Raw genomic sequence first — 23,693 nt, 5'->3', positions numbered from 1 at the left:
CAATGAATTAAATGAGGTCCAGAATCACCTATATTATAGTGATATCACCTACATGACAGATGGTGATATCACAGACAAAACAATAGTTTAGGACTTCAAAGACCTGAATTTGAGTTTCAGATCTTCTACTAAGAAGGGGAATGAAGGAGGGCTGAATCACTATTTAAAAAAATTTTTTCATAGTAAAATACTTTATTCTAATCCTTTCAGAAAGAAAAAAATTTTAAGAAGCTCTGGACATTATAAAAGACTGCTAAAAAATCAAAAGTAACTAAATTTAATTTATAATAAACAAAAGCTCCAGCCTCAGAAGGAAAAAGCTAAAAAATGCAGGACCCATGGAACAATATTTCATGTAGAGTATATTTTTTGTAATTTAAAACATTTCTTTTCTTTGAAAAGGCAGGCCATCTTTATATTCAGAGTAATTCCCAAAATAAAAGTGTCATCCTATTTCCAGATGATTGGGGAAAAAAAACATGGAAGACAATTTGAATGATAGAATCACAATACTTATCAGCTAATGATAAAACTGAGAGCTTTAGACTAGACTAGGGAAACAGGACAACTATAGTGCCCAACCACCGTCCCAGTAAGTTCTGTCTAAAGAGATAATTTAGTCTATGTCTCAGCTTTCATACACCTTCCCCACCTCCATATTTATCTTCAAATAATTCATTATACTCATCAAGCATAAATTAATCTGTTACTTATTGGAGAGAAAAAAATTTTAAATGCCACTTATTTCCTTTATTATATACATGTAGTATTTTATGAGGAGACGATGTTAGGTAAATTTTGGTGAGTTATCACCAAGAAATCAATGAAACATTGATTTTCTTTTCTAAATTTCTAAATTTTCATTTCTAAAACATACTTCAATACATCAAAGATCCATGATTTCAATAGCATTAAGTATTCTCCAAGTTAGTGCAGTCTACAAAATCCTGTGATCCAATTATTGGTGATCCTAGTAGATGGTAGACAAGACACTATTACTGAGAAAGTGAAATCTCCTGCTGGTCAACCTTCTACTGATGAACTTCTCTGAACTAAGATATGATGGTCTTCAAATAAGAGAGATCAAGTCTACTGCTGAATCTATCCAATTAATAAGACTTATCACTAGAATAGACTCTGAGAACTTAGTCACTTCTAATCAGGATGAAGAAGATTCCAAGTGTAAAAGCTACTTCCTCTTTCCTATATGAAAACTTCAGGTGCTAAAAATAGCTGAAAAAAAATATGTGTAAGAAAAAAAAAATTTCACTTACCAAAAAAAAGGTGTTCTGGGATAAAGTGTAGAAGAGACATAGACTGTTGTGAGGAATGGGAAGACAAAGTGTCTCTAGTTTGAATGTATTTAGGGAACCTGTTTGAAGACAGCAATAATTAAGGTAGTAATGGTGACTACATGGCACTGTGGTACCCATCAGTTCATTGTTATGTGGCTTTTTAAATTATTTTGAAGTTTAACTAACATAATAATAGAACTGTTTAGGCATTATGGGAAAATTATACAAGGTCCTTAGGTTGCATCTGACAGAAAAACGGATTTCTTGAATTTTTACCTCAGAAGGTAAAGAAGAAAACACTGACCCAAGGGAGGTATTTAGGAGCAGTTAAGAAGCCAGAGAAGTTTTGAGAAGAGACAAGAGGAGAATAATCTGAAGAGCTGGAGTCAAAAGAAGCAGAGGATTGAAGATTTGCAAGACTTAAAAGCTGAAACAGCAGGTTCTCTCTCATCTTTCCTGGGAGCTTCCTGTTTAGAAGAGCACTGTTTTCCTGGTTAGCTGGGAAAAGACTAGAACAACTGTAGAGAGCTCATTGGCTAAGAGCTAAATATGCTGCTTTGTGAAGGGCCACTGAGGAGCATCATTATTAATAACTAAGAAAGGGAAAATATCTCAGGGATGCCTGTATCTCCTTTTCTTGTCTCTTCTGCTTTGAAATGATATAATCAGAAGAAGAAATAGAGGTTTTGACCAGTTTTGCCATAAGAAGATGCTTAGAGGTAACTGGGCAAAACAGAAGTCATGTTAATTTGCAGCCCTGATAATATTGCAATTGTCTAACTTAAAGGAATGGCTTCTCACTGAAAGAGCATAACACCTTTCTCAGGGCACGACCGAGGATGGCTATGAGCAAAAAGAGCTTCCTTGGTTCCAGAGCAGAAGACAGAAATGGTATAGCTACCAGAAAAGTGACTTCATATAACACATACTGTTCCTAAAATGACCAAGAGCATCAAAGTCTGTAATCAGAGTTGTGAGATGCACATGACACATAGGTTTTGCCACTTGTTAACTTTAAGTCAATTCAAGTCAGTTTACTTAGAAGGGTGGCTAAAATGAGCATGTTACTGAAGTTAGTCTAGGCATGAAGTGATGGGGGTCTACATTCTCAAAATGGCAATGTTAGAGGAAACAATGAGAAATTTGTGAGAATGAGAGAATATAAGAGATTTGTAAAAGTAGAAATAACAGGATTTGGCAATTGATTCTATAAGGAGAGTGAAAGTATGAAGAGTCAGTCTAGGATGATACAGATTGCAAGCCTGAGGTACCTAGGAGGATAGTGATCCCTTTAAGAGTAATACAGTAGTTAGGAAAAAGGGAGGGTTATGGAGAGAAAGATTATGACATAAATTCTGGATATGATGAATGTAAGACATCTATAGAACATCTACTTTGAGATATCCAACAGCAGCTAGAGGTATAAAATTAAGCTCAGGAGAAATTTGAGAATCATCAGCATAGAGTGATCACTGAATCCATGAGAACTGATAAGAAAGAAAAAGGAAAACAATATGAAGAGAAGAGAACAGAAGAGAAAAGGACCTTAGAAGATATCCATGGTGAGTGGGTATGACTTGAATGAAGATTCAGCAAAAAAGACAGAAAAGGAACAGCCATATGGGTAGGAAAACCAAAGAGAGCAATATCACAAAAACATAAAGAAATAGGTTTTCAGCAGTGTCAAAGCCTGCCAAAGAGTCAAAAAAGTTGAGAACTGAGAAAAAGCCATAATATTTGGCAATTATGAGAATGATGGTTAACTTTAAAAAGATCAGTCTCCGTTGAATGATGAGGTCAGGAGTTAAAAGCAAAGAGTTAAAAGGAGAAAGAGAAGAAGTAAATGGAAGCAACAGTATAAGACAGCCTTCTCAAGAAGTTCAGCTATAAAAAAAAAAAAAGGAAAGCCTATAAGATGAGAGCTAGCTGGCATAGACAGCAGAACTGAGGAGGTTTTGAGACTAGGGAAGACATGAACTTTTAACAGACAGGAGACAGGGAAAAATAAGTGAGAAAGTGGGGATACATGAGGGGGCAATCTGCTGGAGAAGACAGAATTAAATGGCATATGCCCACTTTCCCTCACAAATACCAAGAACTTTGGGCAATGGTGGGAAAATAGAACTAAGGTTTCAGGATAGTCTGTGATGTTTAACTATTACTGCTTTTGTCTTCTACTAAGTAACTAATGTTTCATTATTCCAAGTTTTGTATTCCAATGGGTAATATTATAGCATTAGTGCTTTTGCTCCATTCTTTAGAAAATTAATGGGATCATGATAACTGATTTTATAAATGAGAAGCATTCTGGTTGGAGCTCAAAAGCTATAGTAGAAAATAGCAGCATTTCATTCACCTTTCACCAGGGTTAACCTTTAGAGAGAGTTGTGACATAACAGCTTGGGGATAGCTCTTCTTTAGGGAGATAATAGCTGTCAGTATGAAAGCAGGTTAAGGTGAGTAAGGCAACTCAGGAGTGAGAATGAAGGTTACCATGCCATGACCCAGGTTATAGAAGTAAGATTTTGTTAGAAATTCTAAAGCAGAGCAATCGAAAATTTCTACTCCATAATCTGCTTATTGTTTTCTAGCACTCTAAAATCTAGAGATAAATTTTGTTATCTACACTCCTTAAGAGACCAATATTTTAGCAATTTTCATATAAAGGGATTAAAAATATGCTAAAGTATTTGCATTTTGAGTACTTTTAACTAAATTAAAAGAGCCTGAGTATAAGCAGAGGCACCTTAAAAGAAGCTCTATTCTCAACTCTTTTTTGATGATTCAAAAAGTCCCTAGAAGGCAACTCAAGTCAACAAAAATTATGTTCCCACTATGTACAAGGGGCTTTCTAAGCATATTGAGACAGGATTTAAAGAACATGATTGAGAGATACCACATAGATAAGAAAGAGAACATGCAACTGGGAATGTAACAAAATGTTGCAAACTGCTTGGTAAATTGTGTTACCAATGACTTCTACCCCTCAATTAGCCCACTGATGAAAAATGATTCTCAAAGAAAGAGAATATGTCAGCAATAATTTTTAAAAAGTTTTTTTTTTAAACAAAGTTTAGTGATGTTACATAAGACATTAAGTGAAGGTTACAAGAAATTTAAAATTCAGAAGACCTGTACTCTTCACAAAAAAGTAAAGAAGCCACATCTGGAGTTAAGGCAGTAAAGTTATCTAGATATTTTCAGTAAGATAATACTTCATATTAACATAGGAAAGTGTTCCTAAATGGAATATTCTAACTAGGAAAAACCCATCAAACTTTTTTCTTCTTTCTTTAAAAGAAAAAAAAAAAACAGTCAGGAAAAACCATTTAGGAAAGAAACACACATGAGAATATCATGTGATGTATGCTTTTATTAATAACAATAAGAGACATCTCTTGTCTATTTTTGCTCCAGTATCTATTTGCTACCCGTCTTTATTACCAAATATATCCATATGATCCACGATCCTCTCCCACAAGCTTCAGTTTATCAAACTGCTTTCAACAGCACACAAATGAAAAGGAAAGAAAAATAAGAGGTAGATGTCAACACTGAAAGTCTGGATTACTCAAAAACTCTTTGCCTGGCTTAACTGGAGAGTTTCTTCACTTCCCCAAGGCAGACTTGGGCACTCAGAAATGAGTCTGAGAGTTAACCTCAGACTGAGATGGGAACAGAGCGTCAGTTTCAGACTGAGTCAATGTTTCCACTACCAGGCTGTGCTTTGTTCTTTCCTGGGTATAAGGAAGGCGCATGGCTGCTATTGTCTGACTCTTCATCTAGCCTCCAGCTGTGCAGATGGTATGGTGCCAGTTAGGGAAGAAAGACATGGGCAATCTTCATCAGATCTACTAACAACTCAGATAAGCCTCTTTAGAACATGTATACTATCTTCATCCAAAACATGGGGCAGAAGCAATGAAATGAGGAAATGTTCCAACCAACTAGAGCCCCAATATAATCTATTACTTTTCTCAAGAAGAAAGGTTTTTCTATAGCTAATCATCGATACAAAAAAATCACAAATTTTCTTTACCATACAAAATATGCCAACATAGCCAAAATTATTATATATAACATTGTAGCAAGAGATAAAATTTAAATGCTACAGGGTAATTCTTGAAATAGGGATGCTGTAATAACAATTCTGCTGTACTAGGATCACCTTTCCCCCAAGGAAATATCTCTTCTGTTCATAAATGTCAAATCAAGCTCATGAGCTTGAGCCCCCAATTTGCCCACAAATGAAGGGATAATGTCCATCTGCCTGTTAGTTGTTGACTGGTGTAGTGTTTCATGGAATCAATGGGCCAGAAGCATTGTGCTGACCTCAGATTGCCTGAGGCACAAACAAAAGGGAGAAGGACAGCCAGATTCACAAGCAAGCAAGTTAAAATTGAGGTCACTTTACATTATTATTTTAAAACAATAAAAATTCTAGATCTGTGGTTCCTAAAGATTCCTCTAGTGAGAAAAAGCTAACTATCCAAACCAACACATAACAAAGAACTAAAGACAATTAGTCGATCTCTTTTGAATTTTACAGGGATATGAAGGTATACAACATCACTACATAGAAAAGTTGAGATGAGTTAGAGAAAATCTAATATATACTATGTCACAAAAGTCGGTGCAAATTTAAGCTATTTTACCTTAAATAAGCTAAAAAAAAAAAATAGGAAATTCATCTAAAGTAGCATAACTCAAAACACTTGGTGGCAAAAGTATTATAAAATCAATTCACAAACTTAATTCAATAAAGTTATCAACTCCACAGAGTCTGTTCTGATGCTTGCTATTATTAGCAAGCATACTCCATACTTCAACATTTAGGAAGAGAAACCTTTATTTTCTGCTGCCACCAAGTGGTAACATTATGCACTACTCCTTATGACAATAAGCTATAAAATATGTCAACTCAAATCCTGGTTTGTTTAAAGTTATATCATTTAAAATACAGATTGATTTTATAAAGTTAAACAGCATGAAAGTAGAGGGGGAAGAATGTCTCAGAGCAGGTTAGTTGCTACAATTAATTAGAAATCAATAGCAAGGAGGAAATTACCACAAAAGTCACTGTGAATAAAATTAAGTATTTTAAGAAACAATGCTTTGTCAGCAAGTTTACATTTCCAAGTATGGGTAATATTAATCCACTCAAAAACAAGAACTCATTTAACAAATATCGATTAAATCCTTCTAAAGCACAAAGCACTGTTTCAAGTGGAATGAGAAATTCCTCTCTGAATTTCTCTCTACACCTTAGTAGACACATAAGACAGAGAAAATAATTTTACAATAATCATATGTGAAACTTTCCATGTTTCATATGTATTTATTGTATAATGAGGTACAAACAGGAAAGCAATTAAAAAGTCATTCTTCAAATCTAAATTAACTAATTAAAATATACTTTGAATATAAGCCTTAAAAGTATCAACGGGAATTACATGGTATGGTAAATTAAATTGTCCCTATGAACCATATTTGTTCCACAAAGTATGGGCAAGTTTTCAGGCCCAGCTCATGGATTCTTAAGGTTATGGTAGAGAAATTTAAAAACTGGAAGGTCCTTTCCAAGGAAGAAAGGTTTCAGACATGGAACTGGTGAAAATCATCACTACAAACCTAACCATCAGGTGATTTTCCTGGGCCATAGAAACCTATAAAAATTGTCTAATAAGCTGCAGGAGGTCTTTACTCTGTGCCAGTGGAGAAAGCACTCACAATCAGGGAAATCTAGAATACTCTTTCAACTACTTAAGATGAAAAATGGAGTAAATGTTATGAGCTATTAAAAAGACAAACTGATTACAGAGCAAGATCATTTATTCACCCTATGCACATCTCCAGTTTACCTATACCAAAGATTTCCAAATTGTGAGTTTTGTCCTCATTCAGATTATTTGTCCTTACCAAAATTATTAAATATTTTTAAGTACAATTCTTGCACAAATACAATCTCTTTTTCAATACAAACCAAGCTAAAAATTGATGTTAATAATGGTAAAAATATACTAAATATAACATATAAAATACAATATATACAAATAAAGCCATATGCTATGTATGTTGAATATCGATACAGGTACAACATGCAAAACCATGGTCAAGAACTCATAACATAAATGAGTTGCCAATACTGCTCTTTGAATTTTAAAGATTTTAAAAAATCTTTGAGTTAATTAAAAACAAGATTATTCATTATATTTCTCAACATCATCAATTTTGGTAAGTTCAACATAAAAAACTGGCTTCCAAAAACATTGATTTTTTCCAAAACTGAAATATGTGAAAAAATAGTACAAAGTTAAAAAAAAAAAGAAACATTTAGTTTTCAACAATTACATTTCTTCCCAATCTTTTATTAGGAATAATAATAATGATTTTAGAAAATTATTTGTTGGGGGTGGGATGAAAAGAAGGAGAAAAATTTGGAACATGAGGTTTTACAAGGATGAATGTTGAAAACTATCTTTGCATATATTTTGAAAATAAAGAGTGATTATTTTTAAAAAGAAAATTATTATTGTCACATGATAAAAACACAAATAATCCACTTGAAGAGAAAATCCACTGAAATATCTAAAACTGGGTCATGACTATAATAGACAGTTTAAGTAGAAGAAATACAGATACATAAAAGAAAAACTCCAAGTCCAGAAAACATAGCTCAGTATCCTGATCATTGAAATTCCCAAATACTGTTGTTATTTGAAGGAGTACAGAAATTATATAGTGTTTGCTTTGTACAACTGCCTTTACTGCTTTAAACATAATAAAATTGGAAAAATCTTTAAAGAGTTACATGTACTTTGGCAAGACAAGAGAATATCCCCATAGAAAAAGTAAGCAATTTTTTTTCAAAAACCATGTCTATGACATCAAAAGAATTGCTTGGATAATATAAAGTTATATATGTAATTGAAACAAAATTTTAAATACCGTACAAAGCAACTTCAAATAGTTCTATCTATCCATAACACAATAGGAAGAATAAATGTCTATCAGGTTGGAGATCCTGATGATCAATTAATTAATAAAATAAAATCTTTATTACATTTGCAAATGAATGAAGTAACAAATGTAGCTAATGAGGCTCATTTGATTACATATGTGGGATAATATTGTGGACATTGATAAAAAGAGATTTGTTACCTATTGATATCAGGCAATGCTGTATAAAGAGAAATTTCCAATATAATAGATGAATTCTTTAATGAAAATGACAATGTGGAATAAATGTATCAGATTCTATCGTGATATAGCTAAACAGATGTAAAGTTGAAGGAGTCTGCAAAAGTTTAAAAAAATATATGGCCCCTCCTGCTATCTAGACACAATGATGCTCATTAATATGGAAAAATATGAGTAAGAATTTATTTACAGCTTTTCAAGTTGTTACAGGTAATCAATTTAATATTCAAAAAATTTAAAAAGAGCTCTCTGCAAAACAGATGATATAAGGACAGAGCAAAGAACACGTCTATATTATTATAAAACATAGAGGCTTTCTCATGCTAAAGTACTTCTGAGAATGTCTGAATTTGAGCTAAAAAAAAACTCCTCTTAATGATAATTGTTTAAAAAGAAAAAAATTTATTTTATAACAAAAATTCCCTCCTGAATGTATATTTGATCTTTTAAATTAGTACTTTAGTATAACAAATAATAGTAAAACAATGTCCTTAAATTCATAACCTGATCTAGAAAGGATAAAGTTACTGCAAACTGACCTCATTATCTTTTTCCCAAGACCCACATTTATTCTGAATTTCACTATTTCCATCAAGGATGCTATGATCCTTCCAATCACCCAAACTCAAAAATCCAATGTTATCCACAATTCCTCATTCACCTCACATAACCACTCAACTGACAAACCTTGTCACCTCTACTTCTACAATCTCTACTTCAACTTTCCATTAATATCCTAGTTTAGGATCTCATCACCTATCACCTGGACTTGCAGAATAGCCTCCTAATTAGCTTCCTTAAATTTAGACAATACTCCCCCTCCAATCTATCCTCTACATGAGAAACTGATTTTCCTAAAATGTAAATATGTTAGTGTCATTCCTCTAATCAATATGATCCAACGGTCCTTTATTTTCTCTAGTATAAAATATAACCTTTTCTATTTAGCATTTCAAAAACCATTCACAATCTGGTTCCAACCAAATAGAATTTGAGCAGGAACCATGTTTTTAACTTTCTTTGTATGCACAGAGCTTAACACAGTGCTTGGCACAGCAGGTGCTTAATAAATGCTTGTTGATGGCTTAATACCTATCAACTGACTGACATTCTACCTTTTTAACTTTATTACACACATATTACTACCCTCCATATTAGCATAACACTGCTAAATTGATCTCCTTACAATTCCTCACATATAACATTCTTTGTATAGAGAATAGAAAAAGTTTGTATAGAAACAGGAAATTCAGAATGTCTAGTTTCCTTCAAGGATTAGCTCAATAACCAACTTACATAAAATCTTTCCTGAACCTCCCATATAATGGTGTACCTCCCTCTATCATTTCGAATCTATTTTGAAAAAATGCTGTACATGTGTACATGTTCTCCCCAGCTAAACTATCAAATCTTTCTTCTCCTTCCTCAATACTTTCTACTGACTTCCCTGGCTTCCTTGAAAGCTCAGCTAAAATCTAATCTTTTAAAATAATCTTTTCCCAACTTCTCTAAATTCTACTGCCTTCCTTCTATTAAATTATTCCTATTTACTGTGTGTGTGAGTGTATGTAGCTTGTTTTGTATATATGTGTTTACTTGTTTATCTCCTCCATTAGATTACAAATTCCTTGAGGGCAGAACTGGATTGTGGAGGGGAAGGGGAGGTTGGTGACTCTTTATATCTGGAGTACAATACCCAGCACAAAGTGAGTCCTTTAAAAAATTTATTGACTAATCAAGGATAAGGGTTTGATATACTTTATTTTCTATTCCTAGCTCTTAGCACAATGCACATAGTAGGTATTAATAAATACTTGTTGACTGATTCTGAAACATTTTACATAAGAATTTCATAATGGGACCATCAGTTTATCAAACTGTAATACAATGATATCCTCAAGGCATACTGACATATTTCAGAATTCCACATTTAAAAGCCCCAGATTTCTGAGCTTTTTAAAATTTCTGTGTCTGTTTTTAATAGGTTTTTTTTTATATCTTCCTTCAATATTACACTGATAGATGTAACTTCTCACTGCTGCTAGTAAGCCCTCACAGAGTAGTTCCTTTCCACTTCCAATTTATTTTGCATCTGGAAACAAATAAGAAAGTTTATTCTTTTTTATAATAAAATAATAATAATTACAAGGAAGTGCACAAACTATATAGTTCATGTAGTTTATTTAATTTAAGGAATCATTTTTGGCTACTTAGAAACCTTTTATGCTTATTTACAGATTCTTGACTATATTCTGGATAGGTGAAAGGGCCAAAAAAACTGATTACAGATATCTGAGTTATTATCATATTGGATTTATACCTGTCTTAAATATGCAAAATAGCATAAATTATATTAACTAAACTAGTATAACAATAAAAAAAATTCCAATATATTAATAATATTTTATTGTCATAGTCAAGAAAACTGTGACTACTCACATCAGATTTTTAAGAACATAGTAACTATTTTCTCATCAGATTTTCCTTGATTTAATTATTTTATATTAATAATTTATTAATGGTGTCAAACACAAAGTTAGCACAAAATGAGTACTCAAATAAATTTTAGGTTACAATAATTTATATATAGAAAGATTTTCTAATCTGGAAATTCTAATAAAATCACAAGTATGAATAAAAACCAAAAATATTCATTTAATATAACTTACTAAACTATACATTATAAACAAAATAGCATATTGAAATCAAAGAAGTTTTTATTTTGGTTAAATTATAGTTTGGTAGTTAATTAAACAAAATTAATCTTTTATTTTTCAAAGACTAGAACTGCTTATGTGTTGTGATAATAATAGCTCCCTTTATAACTTTTGTTATAATATTGCTTATAATAATAAACCACTTTATAACAAACTTTATGTAATACTTTATGATTTGCAAAGAACTTTATATATTTTATCTCATTTCATTTCAATACTGAAAAAGCATCAAATGAAAGTTGAAGACAAAAGAGAAATTGACACTGAACAAGATAGAAAGTAATGAAACTCAAAGCCAATGAACTGACTCAAAATAAGGTAAAGAAAAAAATTATGGAGGGAGAAAGATGTAACTATTTTTCCCTCCCATTTTTCTCGTCATCTCTTTCAACGAATTCTGCATCTTTAAAAAGAAAATGTTTAAGACTAGAAATAACTTTCTTAATTATAATGTTGCTAATTTAAGAGGCCTTCATCACATCTCCTCAAATGGATTCCTGCAATAGCCTGCTGGTGGCAGGCAAGTTAAAGCCACAAATCTGACCATTTTACTTCCTAGTCAATAAACTCAAGCACATCCCCATTACCTCCAGGATCAACTATAAAATTCTCTGCTTGGGGGCAGCTAGGTGGCACAGTGACAGAGCACCAGACCTGAAGTCAGGAGGATCTGAATTCAAATCTGATCTCAGACATTTAACACTTCCTAGCTGTGTGACTCTGGGCAAGTCACTTAACCCAAATTGCCTTAGGTGGGAAAAATTCTCTGCTTGGCTTTTTAAGACCTTCACAACTTGTCTTTATTCAAATCTTCTTACAATTTACTCCTCTCCACTTGTGTTACAATTCATCAAGACTGGCCTTCTTGCTGACTCTCACATGTCTGGAATGCTCTCCCTCCTCATGTCTGCCTTCTAGCCTCAAAGATTCAGCTCAAAAGCCACCTTTGGCAAAAAGACTGTTCTGCTGGCCCTGACCTCTCTCAAATTACTTATCCTTTATGCTACATCCTTCAAGTATAATTGTTGTAGTTTGTATGTTATCTCTCCCATTATTATGTGAGCTCATTGATGGCAGAGACTGTGTTTTTGCCTTTCTTTTTATTTCCAAAACAGCACCCAGTAAGTACTGAATAAATGCTAATAAAAATAGTGTCTGACTAATCCTAACTGTAGGATTGGTAGCTGAAAACAAAGCTCTCAGAATAATCCTACCAATGATCATACCAATAGAACTTGAAATTAAACCACAAAGCCTGTTCTTTCTTAAAGGAAGAAAATTTGAACAAGGAAAATAATTTTCACCTAAAGGATTATCTTTCATAAAGACAAAAAAGTACTGGCAAATTAATCATATGGAAAAATATACAGGACATGAATGAGTGGATACTATTTTTAAAAGATCAGTGGAAAGATAAATCTTTCTGTCTCTAGGACAAGTAGTTTGAAATGCCCAATACAAAACTGGTAATGTGAAACTGAAGCTTAACAGGGAGGGGGGGATGTACAGACAGATTATAGATATACAGATGAAGATATGGATATAAAAGTAGACATAAAGATGACATAGCTATAGATATATTATGTATATATAAAAGCTGACGAGGCTACAAAGAAGAATAAAAGACTAGAATTTAGCACAGAAACTTGGGAAACTATCCAGTTGTGGAATATACAATTAATGAGACAAAAGAAGAGATAGATCAAGAGTTCTAAATTTCATTTTTTTAATACAAGCCTCGGGGCAAGGGGAAGGTAAAACTGCTCCAGAATCCATGTGGTTTTTTCACACAAAAAAATAACTATGAAAAGACATTGGTCAATTTGGAAGAAATCCTAATTTCCAAAGAGAGAATTCTGGTTACGGAAGATAGACCTACATTAACTACAATTATCAAAATTAGGAGCAAATGTTTCTGATGCCAATGAATATGGAAATATATAACTTCAAAGGTTATTATATATATAACACTGGACTGAAAATAAAAAGTATATAGCTGGCACATATAGCATCATTTTTAAGTTTTAATAATTTATATAATTAGAAAAATAATACATAAGATTACACACATTTAAAGATATTTCTTGAATCATGTATATTTATATATACATATATACATATATGTATACACATGTATATATAGATACACAAAATGTATCAATTAGGAAAAAAACCATACCTTGAACACCCTCCAAGAGCAGATCAACTCCTCTTTTATAAAAACTAGAAGCAGCTTCATAGTCTTCCTCTTCCTCCTTTTTTAAAGCCTGCTTTATTAATTCACCTGCCTTCTCCAAATAATCTTTTTTGCCAAGCCTGGATTTTAGGCTTCCAGCAAAGAGACCACGACTTTCCCGCTCTTCCTCAGTTTTGCTTCTTTCTTTATCTGAAGCAACAGCTACTGGTACTGAAGGTTCTGGAGAAAGATTGAGACCAAAAGTTCTACTGGGAGAATTTTGATTGGATGCCATTCCATCATCTAATTCAGCAAGGGAGTCCACATCAACAGTCAGAGAGATCAGATCGCTGTCACTGGAGAAACCTAGACATATGAGCAAAAATGGCAGCCAAAATTATACCACCTGTCTAATTCTATATGCTATCTCATACCAATCAGAGCAGCTGCAATTTTGTTTACCAAAGCTCACCACCAGAAATTAATTCTAAGATTTCCTGAATTTCTACCTGTAATTAGTATTTCTTTTGCTTGTGGAAAGTCATTGAACTTGCTTTGATATCAAACTGAAAAGTTTTAGCAGGAAAATCTATTTTACTCTGGAGCTATTAAGATAAAAAAATATCATAATTCAGTACATTGGATTGTGCCAGCCCTCAATAAATATGTGTAATATATACTTTACAGGTATGTTTTTAGATAATCTTATATATTCCACCTTAACTGAGGAAATGTAACCCAGTGAACTAAAGGATTAAAAACGAGAGTTCTAATTCTTTTGTCTGTCTCACCACAATTCTGTCATAAAAATTCTGTGCCTAAATATCCTAAAATGCAAGAAATGGTGTCTGAATTTATTATTAATTATTAATATTTTATTAATTATATCACATTTATTAAATATATTAAAATAATAAAATGTTTTTTCACAATTGCAGAACTGGCCTTATGGTAGTTTGGGAGGCTTTCCATCAAATTATAATTCTCATTTTGACAGGTTTCATGAAGGTTCAATTTAGCTATCTACATTAGAAATTAAGCAATGATAGGAAAGGAGGGGCACAAATTAAGCAAGTCTTTACAAAATCAGGGGGACCAAAGTATGGAATATTGCATTTAATGTCAGACTTCTTTAATGATGAGCTTTTTTCCCTCATTTTTGTCCTTTGGAGCAAGAAACAGTTCACTGGATAGAAATATATTTTTAAATGAAGGTGATAAGGAAAAAAAATTTTAATTGTTTCCCCCAAAAAAAAGAATTATTGGTACAAATTATCTGTTATCAATGTTGAATTTTGTCATTTCTCTTATGTAAAAAGAAGTCCAGTAACTCCAGAAATATAAAACAAACTACCTTCCAGATTACTTTCACTAAAATAAATATGCTAAAATACAATAAATTTTTATTTAGAAATAGTAAATTTGGTAAATAAAATAGGATGAGCAACTATTAATTTTAAGGCAAATCTGAGCTGTTAGCATAATGAAGGATAATAAAAGACATTGTATTTTATATCACATTTGAAAATAAAAATTATTTTTGAAATTAATTTAGAATTACAAATTTAGTATCATTGCCTCTGTAAATGGATAAAATAATGTAACTAATGAAGATTTTCCAAGCTATTACTAGAGGCTGAGGAAAGAGGGATACATCAGAAACTAGTGATATAAAAACTAAAGATAAAAAATCCTAAGATCTCCTTTTTAAAATTCCAAGGTACAGTAGATTGTTGACCTTCAGAGTTAGAAAGACCTGAAATCAAATCTTGCCTCAGACATTTAGTTATGCAACACACGGCTAAGTTAATCTTTCTCAGTCTCAGGTTCCTCACCGGTAAAATTGGCTTAATAATACCTCTTATCTCAAAGAGTTGTGAGGATCAAATAAGATAACATATTTAAAGCATTATTCAAATCTTAAAGTGCTAAATAAATGCTAGCTGATGAAGAAGAATGAAGAAAAAGGAGGAGTAGGAAGAGAGAGAAGGAAAAAGAGGAGGAGGAGGCAGAGGAAGGGGTAGAAAGAAAGGAAGGAGAAGAGGGGAGAAAGAGGGGAAGGGAGAAAGAAGGAGTGGAAGAAGGAGAAAAAGGGGAAGGAAGAAAGGGGGGGAGGAGGAGTAATTCCCATTTCTTAGTTAAGAAAACATTCCAGAAAAAGAAATTACTTGTCAAATCTAAACAAAGTCAGGACAAATGCTAAGCAGAATTCGGGATGCCTGTTATGAGATAGGCAACAATGCCATCCTGTAGCCTCAAAGGTCTTGTCTTAAAATTATTATTTAACAGTTTTCTGGGAAATCCCAACTATAATTGCAAGCTGAAAATTTTACCAGATTTTATATACAAACTCAACTTGATTTAGTAATATATAATGTATGCAAAGAAAATGACCATGATATTTAGATTTTAAAGAGGATAGCACTGCAAAAAGCCAAATAAAATCTGTTTGTTACAAAAGAAGATCTCACCTCCACCTTCTGATTGGCTGGTAAGTGTCACATCATCAAGACCACTCAAATCTTTTCGAACTAAAAGACCAGAGGAGGAAAAAAAAAATATTACTGGCATATCTGTGGACTAAAATTACTAACTTCATATCAAGTAGTTTAGAAAGGCATATTTTTAAATTACTCTAAAGATAGGAATATATTACTGGCATCTAAACCAAAAGTTCAGATGAATTATTTGCCATATCAAAAGATCTACATCATGTTCTCAGTTTCAGTTTATTCTCTTACAAGATCCTTCCAATGTCTATAAAATACCTACATATAACTTTTTTCTCATTATAAAGTAACAATAAAAATTAAATAAAAGCAACAGAATTCCACTGATTCAACAATTACTTTGTTATAATATCAGATCCTGGTAGAAAAAAAAAAAAAAAAAGAAATCTAGTTCTATTCTTTTTTTTTTTTTTTTTTTGGTACTCTAGGCCAGTAAACTATTTATAATCAAAATTTTATGCAAAATCCAAGGAATTTCTCATCAAAATTGCCCACCTACCATACTAAGGAATAAAAACAACTTTGAGACAGAAAACTTATTGTTTTTTTAAAACATTTATACAGATCAATTTCCATTTGATTTCCTCATACTAGTGCCTTTTACAACCGCCTTTTACAACCTGTGGATAGTTGTTGAAAGTAATGAACACACGAGGTTCGGGGGGAAACAATAATATTCTGGTTTGTAACCAAACCACAAAAGAAAGGAAATGTTGAGTTAAAGGTCTTCTGTCCACTCTCCGGTGTCTTGTCACTGTTACTATAATACCATCTATCACAAGATCCTGTTTCATGCCCTGGGTAATTTTCCTTTTTAACATGTACAATAATACCAAAGTGCAATAGGACAAAGGTATGTGTACTCAGTTTTTTGGCTTTTGACCACAAAAATCTAGTGATATAGTCACTTCCTCTTACTTTGCTAACCTTACTAATTCCATTACCAGTATACTGGTTCAGAACAGATTATTAAAATACCTATGAATAAAATTCCTTAGGAAAATTTCTCCAATAAACTTATCAGAAACACTTTTCACAAACTGGGAGCATTGGGAAGGGAAGAAACACAAGTTGGCTGTTCTTAAAATCTACCTAATTTCTAAATAAAAGAATGCTAAAAGCACGAGGCAAGTAAGAAAAGGGAACATTTTGTATAGTCAGACATGGGTGGTTAGAACTATCAAAAAATTAGGCCTGTGCCTTTTTAAACACAAAAGATCAAGCTACACTAGTCAAAATTAATCATAAAACCCTACTACTTTATACCTGGGACTGAGCAATCCTAACTGTTGAGAGATTCCAAATTTTATCCCTCTTTCCCCTCACAGTTTCCCTGACATCTTCCCAGCCTCATCTCAAATTCTATCTTCTGTAGGAGGCTTTCCAGCTCTTAACGTATTTTCTTCTGTGATTTCCTCCCATTTATTCTAGATGTGTATAATAAACCTTTTATATTTTTACAAGTTTATAAAATATATATTTTATAAGCTTATAAGTTATAACATAAATATAAGTATATATTTTATAAGTTTTTAAGTTATAAGTTTTTATAATTTTATAAGTTATAAGTGCAGTTATTTTTATGTTATCTCCCCTATTAGGATGAGAACTCCATGAGGACAGGAACTGTTTTTACATTTCTTTGTCTCTCCTGACTCAGGTTACCACAATACCAGGCACACAGTAAACACTTAACAAATGCTTTCTGATCACTTACTTTATATTTCATTCACCCAGCCTGGGCAGTCTGCCATGTGACTTACAGAGAACGTGACATCAATGTCCTAGTATCTGTCTATTTCTCATACAAATATATACACTTTCTACTCGATACTAGAAGAGGAATCAAAGCAATACCACACTTGCTTCTGGAAAAGACATGGTGATTACCTTTTACAACTACTCCCTAGACCAAAACTCCTTGCCCTGAGTACCACTCTTTATCTCCTCCTTTCAGAATATGAGCTCCTTGAGAGCAGTTACAGTGTTACATTTGTATCCCCAGTGCTTAGCACAGTGTCTAGCACATAGATAATACTTAATAAACTTGTTTCATTAACTCATTTATACAGAAGAATAACTAGAATGCACAAGAGAAAAAACTAAAAGTATAGGAAAGCATTTATGAAATAGGAAAACAAGGAATAATATTTTGAGGATCTGCTATTGGAAGAATATAAAAAGTAAATGACTATAGTAAAAATTGGGTATAAGGGCAAGACAGAACTGCCCATAGTAAATAGCTTTATAAGCATATACAGAGTAGTTTCCAGCAGCAGCAGAGAAGACTGCTATTAGCAGTAAAAATTATACTGAGTTGAAAAAATAAGCATTCACTTTCTATTTTTCTACTCACCAGTCAATTGTTTCCTAATTCATGAGGATTAATTCCTAGAGAATATATTCTTACTATTCAATTTGATATGTATACAAGTAGTGTATGGAAGGAGTGATTTAGAAGATTTTAAGTAGGAGAACAATTAACAGATAAGAAATAAAGCAAGCAAATCATGCAATGCTCTAAGCAAAGGCTAAGGAGTCAGAAAGCACATCTCTGAGAATTAGAGGACATTTGTTATAGGAAAGAAATAAGAGGTATTCAAAACAAGCACCTGGAATTCAAAGATATCCAGGTCAGTATCTGATAGCATATACAAAATACACTATGTATATATACAACATAAACACAATGTATGCAAAAGTACAAACCAATTAGAGGTCAAACCAAACTTAAAAAGGAGTCCTCAACCTTCACCATAAAGAGTAAAGATACATCTTTCACCATCACCAGAAAGTTTAAAAAAAAAAAAAAAGAAAGAAAGAAAGAAACAACTAAGGCTTTTTGGAACTGAAACATGGGAAAATGTCAAAGGCCTCTACGAAAATGTTCCGCCTCCAGGTTCAAATCACAGAGATTCAAGTCTCAGGACCATTAGAGGGCCCCAGGTGACTTATGAAAAAAGCCACTGCAGAGATGAGGGATTTTATTTAGCATCCCAGTTCACCTATCTGCCCTCACCTTCAGTGCTTTGAACTCCTCAGAGTAAGGTAGTACTGTGAAATCCGTCTAGGAGATCACCTCTAAAGGAAAGACACCAACCTAAAAAGGTGAATTGTCATAGTGCAGATTTCATACTATAAACTATCAGGAATCTGTATTTGAAGGCCACCTGTCAAAAAGACCGGTTTTCTTTGGAACAACAGGTGGTCTTCTATGATTGACTGTACATAAAATACATGGTAGTATTAGTATTAGCTGATAACCTTCAGGAACTTACCACCTGCTGGGCTCCAACTATTGCCAGAGTCTGCCAAGGGGAGTTTCTACTTCTCCCTGTAGTAATGGATCATGATTCATATACAAAGCAAGAAACCTAGGCAGTCGTTGGACTGTCGATAGGATAGAACAATCTTTATAACACATTATTTTTTGTTGCGTTAAATTCTACATACTATGTATGGGCTATATCAAATGCAAAAGATATGTGAGTAAATCTAGAAATACGGCTCTCAAAAAATGGTTAAAGATCTAAGCCTAAAAAATATAGTTAATTCTCTTTCAATTGACTACCAATATAGTATGTGTAATTAAGAAACAGATGTGATTAAGTTGAAATCCGGGGGGGGGCGGGGGGGGGGAGGAAGGAAAGAAAGAAAACTAACACATTTCCTCATACCTTAAAAATATCCTTCGCTAAACTTATGGTCTATGCTACCACCTAGGCTATTCAGAGGCAAAATATAGGAATTAATCATAACAACTGAAATTGATATGGTAGTTTGAGGTTTGCAAAGTACTTTATAAACACTCTCTCAGTCCTCACAAAATACTGCAAGGTAAATATTACAGGTATTATTTCCATTTTATAAAAGAGAAAATGAAACCCAGAGAAGTTTTAAAAAAAAAACTTGCCTTTGGCCTTATTGCTAATAAATCCCAAAAGTGGGATCTAGAACCACATTTCTCTAGACCTTAAGTGCAGCACAATGCTTAATAGTTCCATCAATAATTCTGCGACTTTTAAATAATAATTTAACATCTCCGAAGCTAGGTTTTCTCACAGGTTTGGGCTACACAATCTCTAAAATTTCTCCAAGTTCTAAAATTGTAGAAAAATGATCAAATTCCATGAAACTTCCTTTAACTTATTCTAACAATAGACTTTATAAAACTCATTACTCCAACATTCACAACACTTTTTATACAAAGATATTAGTTGTGGCAGCCAGGAAAACTAATGAAATCTTGGGCTGTTTCCTGAAATAGGGAATTAATGGTCTCGCTATATTTTGCCTTCCTGAAATAGGGAACTGGTGGTCTCGCTATATTTTGCCTTCATTACATCTCATTTAAAACAGTTTTCATTTAAAGAGGACAATAATAAGTCAGAAAGTATCCACAGGACAATCAGAATGGTGAAGGTTCTTGAATCTACATAATGTGAACACCAGAAGAGGAATTAATTATGTTTAGTTTGGATTAAGGAGGGAAGAGAGGAAAATAATAGTTGTCTTCAAAGATCTAAATGGCTGTGATAGAGAACTTTGTTCCACTGCCCCAGAAAAAAAAAAAAAAACACCAGAAATAATGGGTGGATTTTGCAAGGGGAAAAATATTTTACTCATTGTCAAGAAAAACTTAGCAATAATTAGAATCAGCCAAAAGTAGGATAGTCTGCCTCTATAGATAGACATTAGTGTCTTTCTCGTCAAAGGTCTTCAAAGATCACTCAGCAGGGATTTTCTGATGGAGTTTCCCCTTTTATGTGTGAATTGGAATAGATGACCCACGATTGTTACTATAGAAAATCTCAAAAAGAAAACTCTTTATTCTAATAAAGATCAGCTTCTTTTCTGCAATATATAGTTTTAAAAGAGTTGCCAATAGCACTAATAGTTAAATGTTATGTCCACAGTCACATCAATGTGTCAGAAGTGAGAACAGGTCTTCAATGCTTCCAAGGCCAGCCTTCTGTCCATTATAATCCCCTTGCACCAACATCAACATTTACATAATTTTATATATATAATTTTACATATATATGTATACATTACATAAAATCAGCTAACATTTATATAATTTAGTTTGCAAAGGCCCTTACACATAATATTCTCCAACCTAACCCACCCCATTCTTGTTGTTTGATATCCTACCTAAATATGAAGGCCCAATCTCAATACTACATCCTTTACAAATTCTCCTTTGAACTTTAATCAGAAATGATCACCTTTTTCTCTGAATTCTTAAAGCACTCTCTCAATATTTCACTTAGGAACTCATCACTTTACCTTTAATTCTGATTATTTTTATAGTTTGTCATATATTTCAAATAAATACAGTATTATCCTTGATGAAGTAAAAACCAGTCCATATCTTATCTCTGTACTTCTCTTAGTTCCACTAATCTCCAAAGAATTAAAGTTGAGAATCCATCCAAAGCCAACAAAAAGCAAAGAAAAAACTAAGCAAGAATAATCTGTGTTCATGTATACACACATATATATATACATGTGTATGCATACATATGCACTAGATATGTGCATACATACATACATGCATACATATCATAGAGAAATTACAACCAGAACAGAAGATAGACTGGTCACATAAGAATGAGAAACAACAGAAAGAAAACCTGTGTGCTTCATTCACATCCATGCACTATCGTGAAATTTAGAAGAAAGTACACAGTATGTTGGGTGGAATTCTAGAGTTTAATTCATGTGATAAAAAGCCACAAGACACGGAGGCATGGATGGGTTACAATTTATGGCAATAGATGCAGCTGTCATATTGAACAGAGAAGAGTTCCATCAAATATTTCCTTTAGCACTTAAGTCTTATATATAATATGAGACAATGAACAACAGAAATAAAAACTAAGAGAATAACTCCAACTTCAGTAAATAATATACCACTGAAAAGGGCTAATCAACAGAAAACAGGAAAATCCCAGTTGTCAATTTAAAGTTCTAATAGTGCCACCTAGTGGATATAATAACTAACTTCTAATATTCATAAAAATATTTTGCTATTTTAAAAAATATTTTAAAATATTTTTATTATTTTACATATCTTAAGTTTGAAATTTCTTTTAATATACAAATAAATAATTCACATTTTAATCCTACTAAATATTTCTTTGTAAACTAAGCAACCAAGTTTCTTACTATCACTAGAAACAAGAATAAAGTAGCACTAAAATAATTTCTAAAGTAAATAGTTTAATACTAATATATTTTCAAAACAAAATAATATCAAGATTTTTCTATAAATGTCCCTAGGGAGATTTCTAAATAGAAGAGGTATTCATCATAATAGAATTATTTAACTATAGTCCAACTTGCAGGCAGGAAAATATATATTACACGATCTCTTCAAGTCCCATTCAGTTCCAGAGTTCCATACTAAAAGAAACTATTCTTGAAATAAATGACTTCATTTTCAAATCTAATTCATATGACAGACTAATACTTCCTTCTCAGGTATTGCAATGTGTCGATGAGTACTTTGGTAGTTCTTAATCAACAATTTATGGAATGACAGAGAAGCTTTGCTGTATCAATAGCTATTTAAATACATTTACTATGCTTATAACAATGCTACAAAGGAAAACTGAGTAAATCCCATTTCTGTAGCAGTGGTGATCATCTATTTTCCCAAGCTTTTGTTTTGATGTATGCACCTGGAAAATATCCTTTCCAAAAATGCAAAGGAAGTCAAGTAATGTATTAGGGAGAGGAAATGACACAAGTGAACAGATGAGATTATACACACATCAAAGGCTCTGATAACAAGGCCAGCATTACAATAAAGCAACCTATAACCTTAAAGCAACCAAACAGATGAGGGAAAATGTGTCAAGAAGCACCATTTTCATGTTTCATTCTTATCACAGCTGCCTCATTTCCACAAATCATGCAGGTAACTTCGCAGTTAAGTTCAATTCTACCGAAAGGCAAAGACTGGTAATGAAAATAAGATGACATAACTAATTTATCTTTGAATTATATCTTTAAAAATATCACAAGCTACTCATCCTTGAACTCTCCAAGTGATAGGGTGTTTGTTCCACTGTGAAAATGGAGTGAAGAACAGCTCCACATTTTTAAACATAAGATTATTTCTAAAAGTTGATGACTATGAAACCATAAGACTTGTGTCCCTTTATACAAACATTTCTTATTAAATTGTAAAAATCACATTTGTCTTAATGCCTACCTTTTATGTCCCAGAAACAGGACTATGCAAGTTGAAAAAGTCAAGAAAAATCCAAAAGCATCCCTATCCTCAAGGAATTTACATTCTATTAAGAGGAAAGACTATGAACAAAAATAATTAAGAATAAAATATATAGAGTAAATACAAAATAATTTAGGAGTAGAGGGAATGCACTAAAATTCTGGGGAACAGTTCAGAGTTTTTGCTTTCAAAATGAACTTTTTGCTAAGTTAAACAGGAATTGAGGTGTTTAATAAATATTTTTTGATAAAGGAAATTATCAAATGAGAAAGCCCACTCAAGAAGGAGAAAAGTCCTTTTATGGTCCATAATTATTTCCAAACTAATGCTAAAAATATACTCTATTATACATACAAAATTATTTCTCTCTCTCTCTCTCTCTCTCTCACACACACACACACACACACACACACACACACACCTTCAATCCATACTAGTTTGACAAAAACAGAATAGGTTAACAAGAAAATAAATAACAATGATACAAAAAAGGTCTAAAATGTAAGACAACTAAATCAGTTAAATAATTTTTTAAAAGTACAGAACCATGAG

General features: G+C 32.6%; 1 protein-coding gene across 5 annotated transcripts in view; it reads right to left on the bottom strand.

Annotated features, from left to right (window-relative positions):
* RPS6KC1 (ribosomal protein S6 kinase C1) overlaps nt 1-23,693 on the bottom strand; it is a 208,398-nt gene that overhangs the window by 114,979 nt on the left and 69,726 nt on the right. For all 5 annotated transcript variants that reach the window (XM_031937352.1, XM_031937354.1, XM_031937353.1 and 2 more), the window contains 2 exons: nt 15,860-15,919; nt 13,392-13,754 (listed from right to left, as the gene is read on the bottom strand). In XM_031937352.1, coding sequence (XP_031793212.1) covers nt 13,392-13,754; nt 15,860-15,919 — 423 coding nt within the window. The remainder of the gene's footprint in view (nt 1-13,391; nt 13,755-15,859; nt 15,920-23,693) is intronic.

The sequence above is a fragment of the Sarcophilus harrisii genome, chromosome 4 (genome assembly GCF_902635505.1).
Source record: "Sarcophilus harrisii chromosome 4, mSarHar1.11, whole genome shotgun sequence".
NCBI lineage: Eukaryota > Metazoa > Chordata > Mammalia > Dasyuromorphia > Dasyuridae > Sarcophilus > Sarcophilus harrisii.
Note: the sequence above shows the minus strand (reverse complement) of the source record. Positions and strands in the feature narration are given on the sequence as shown.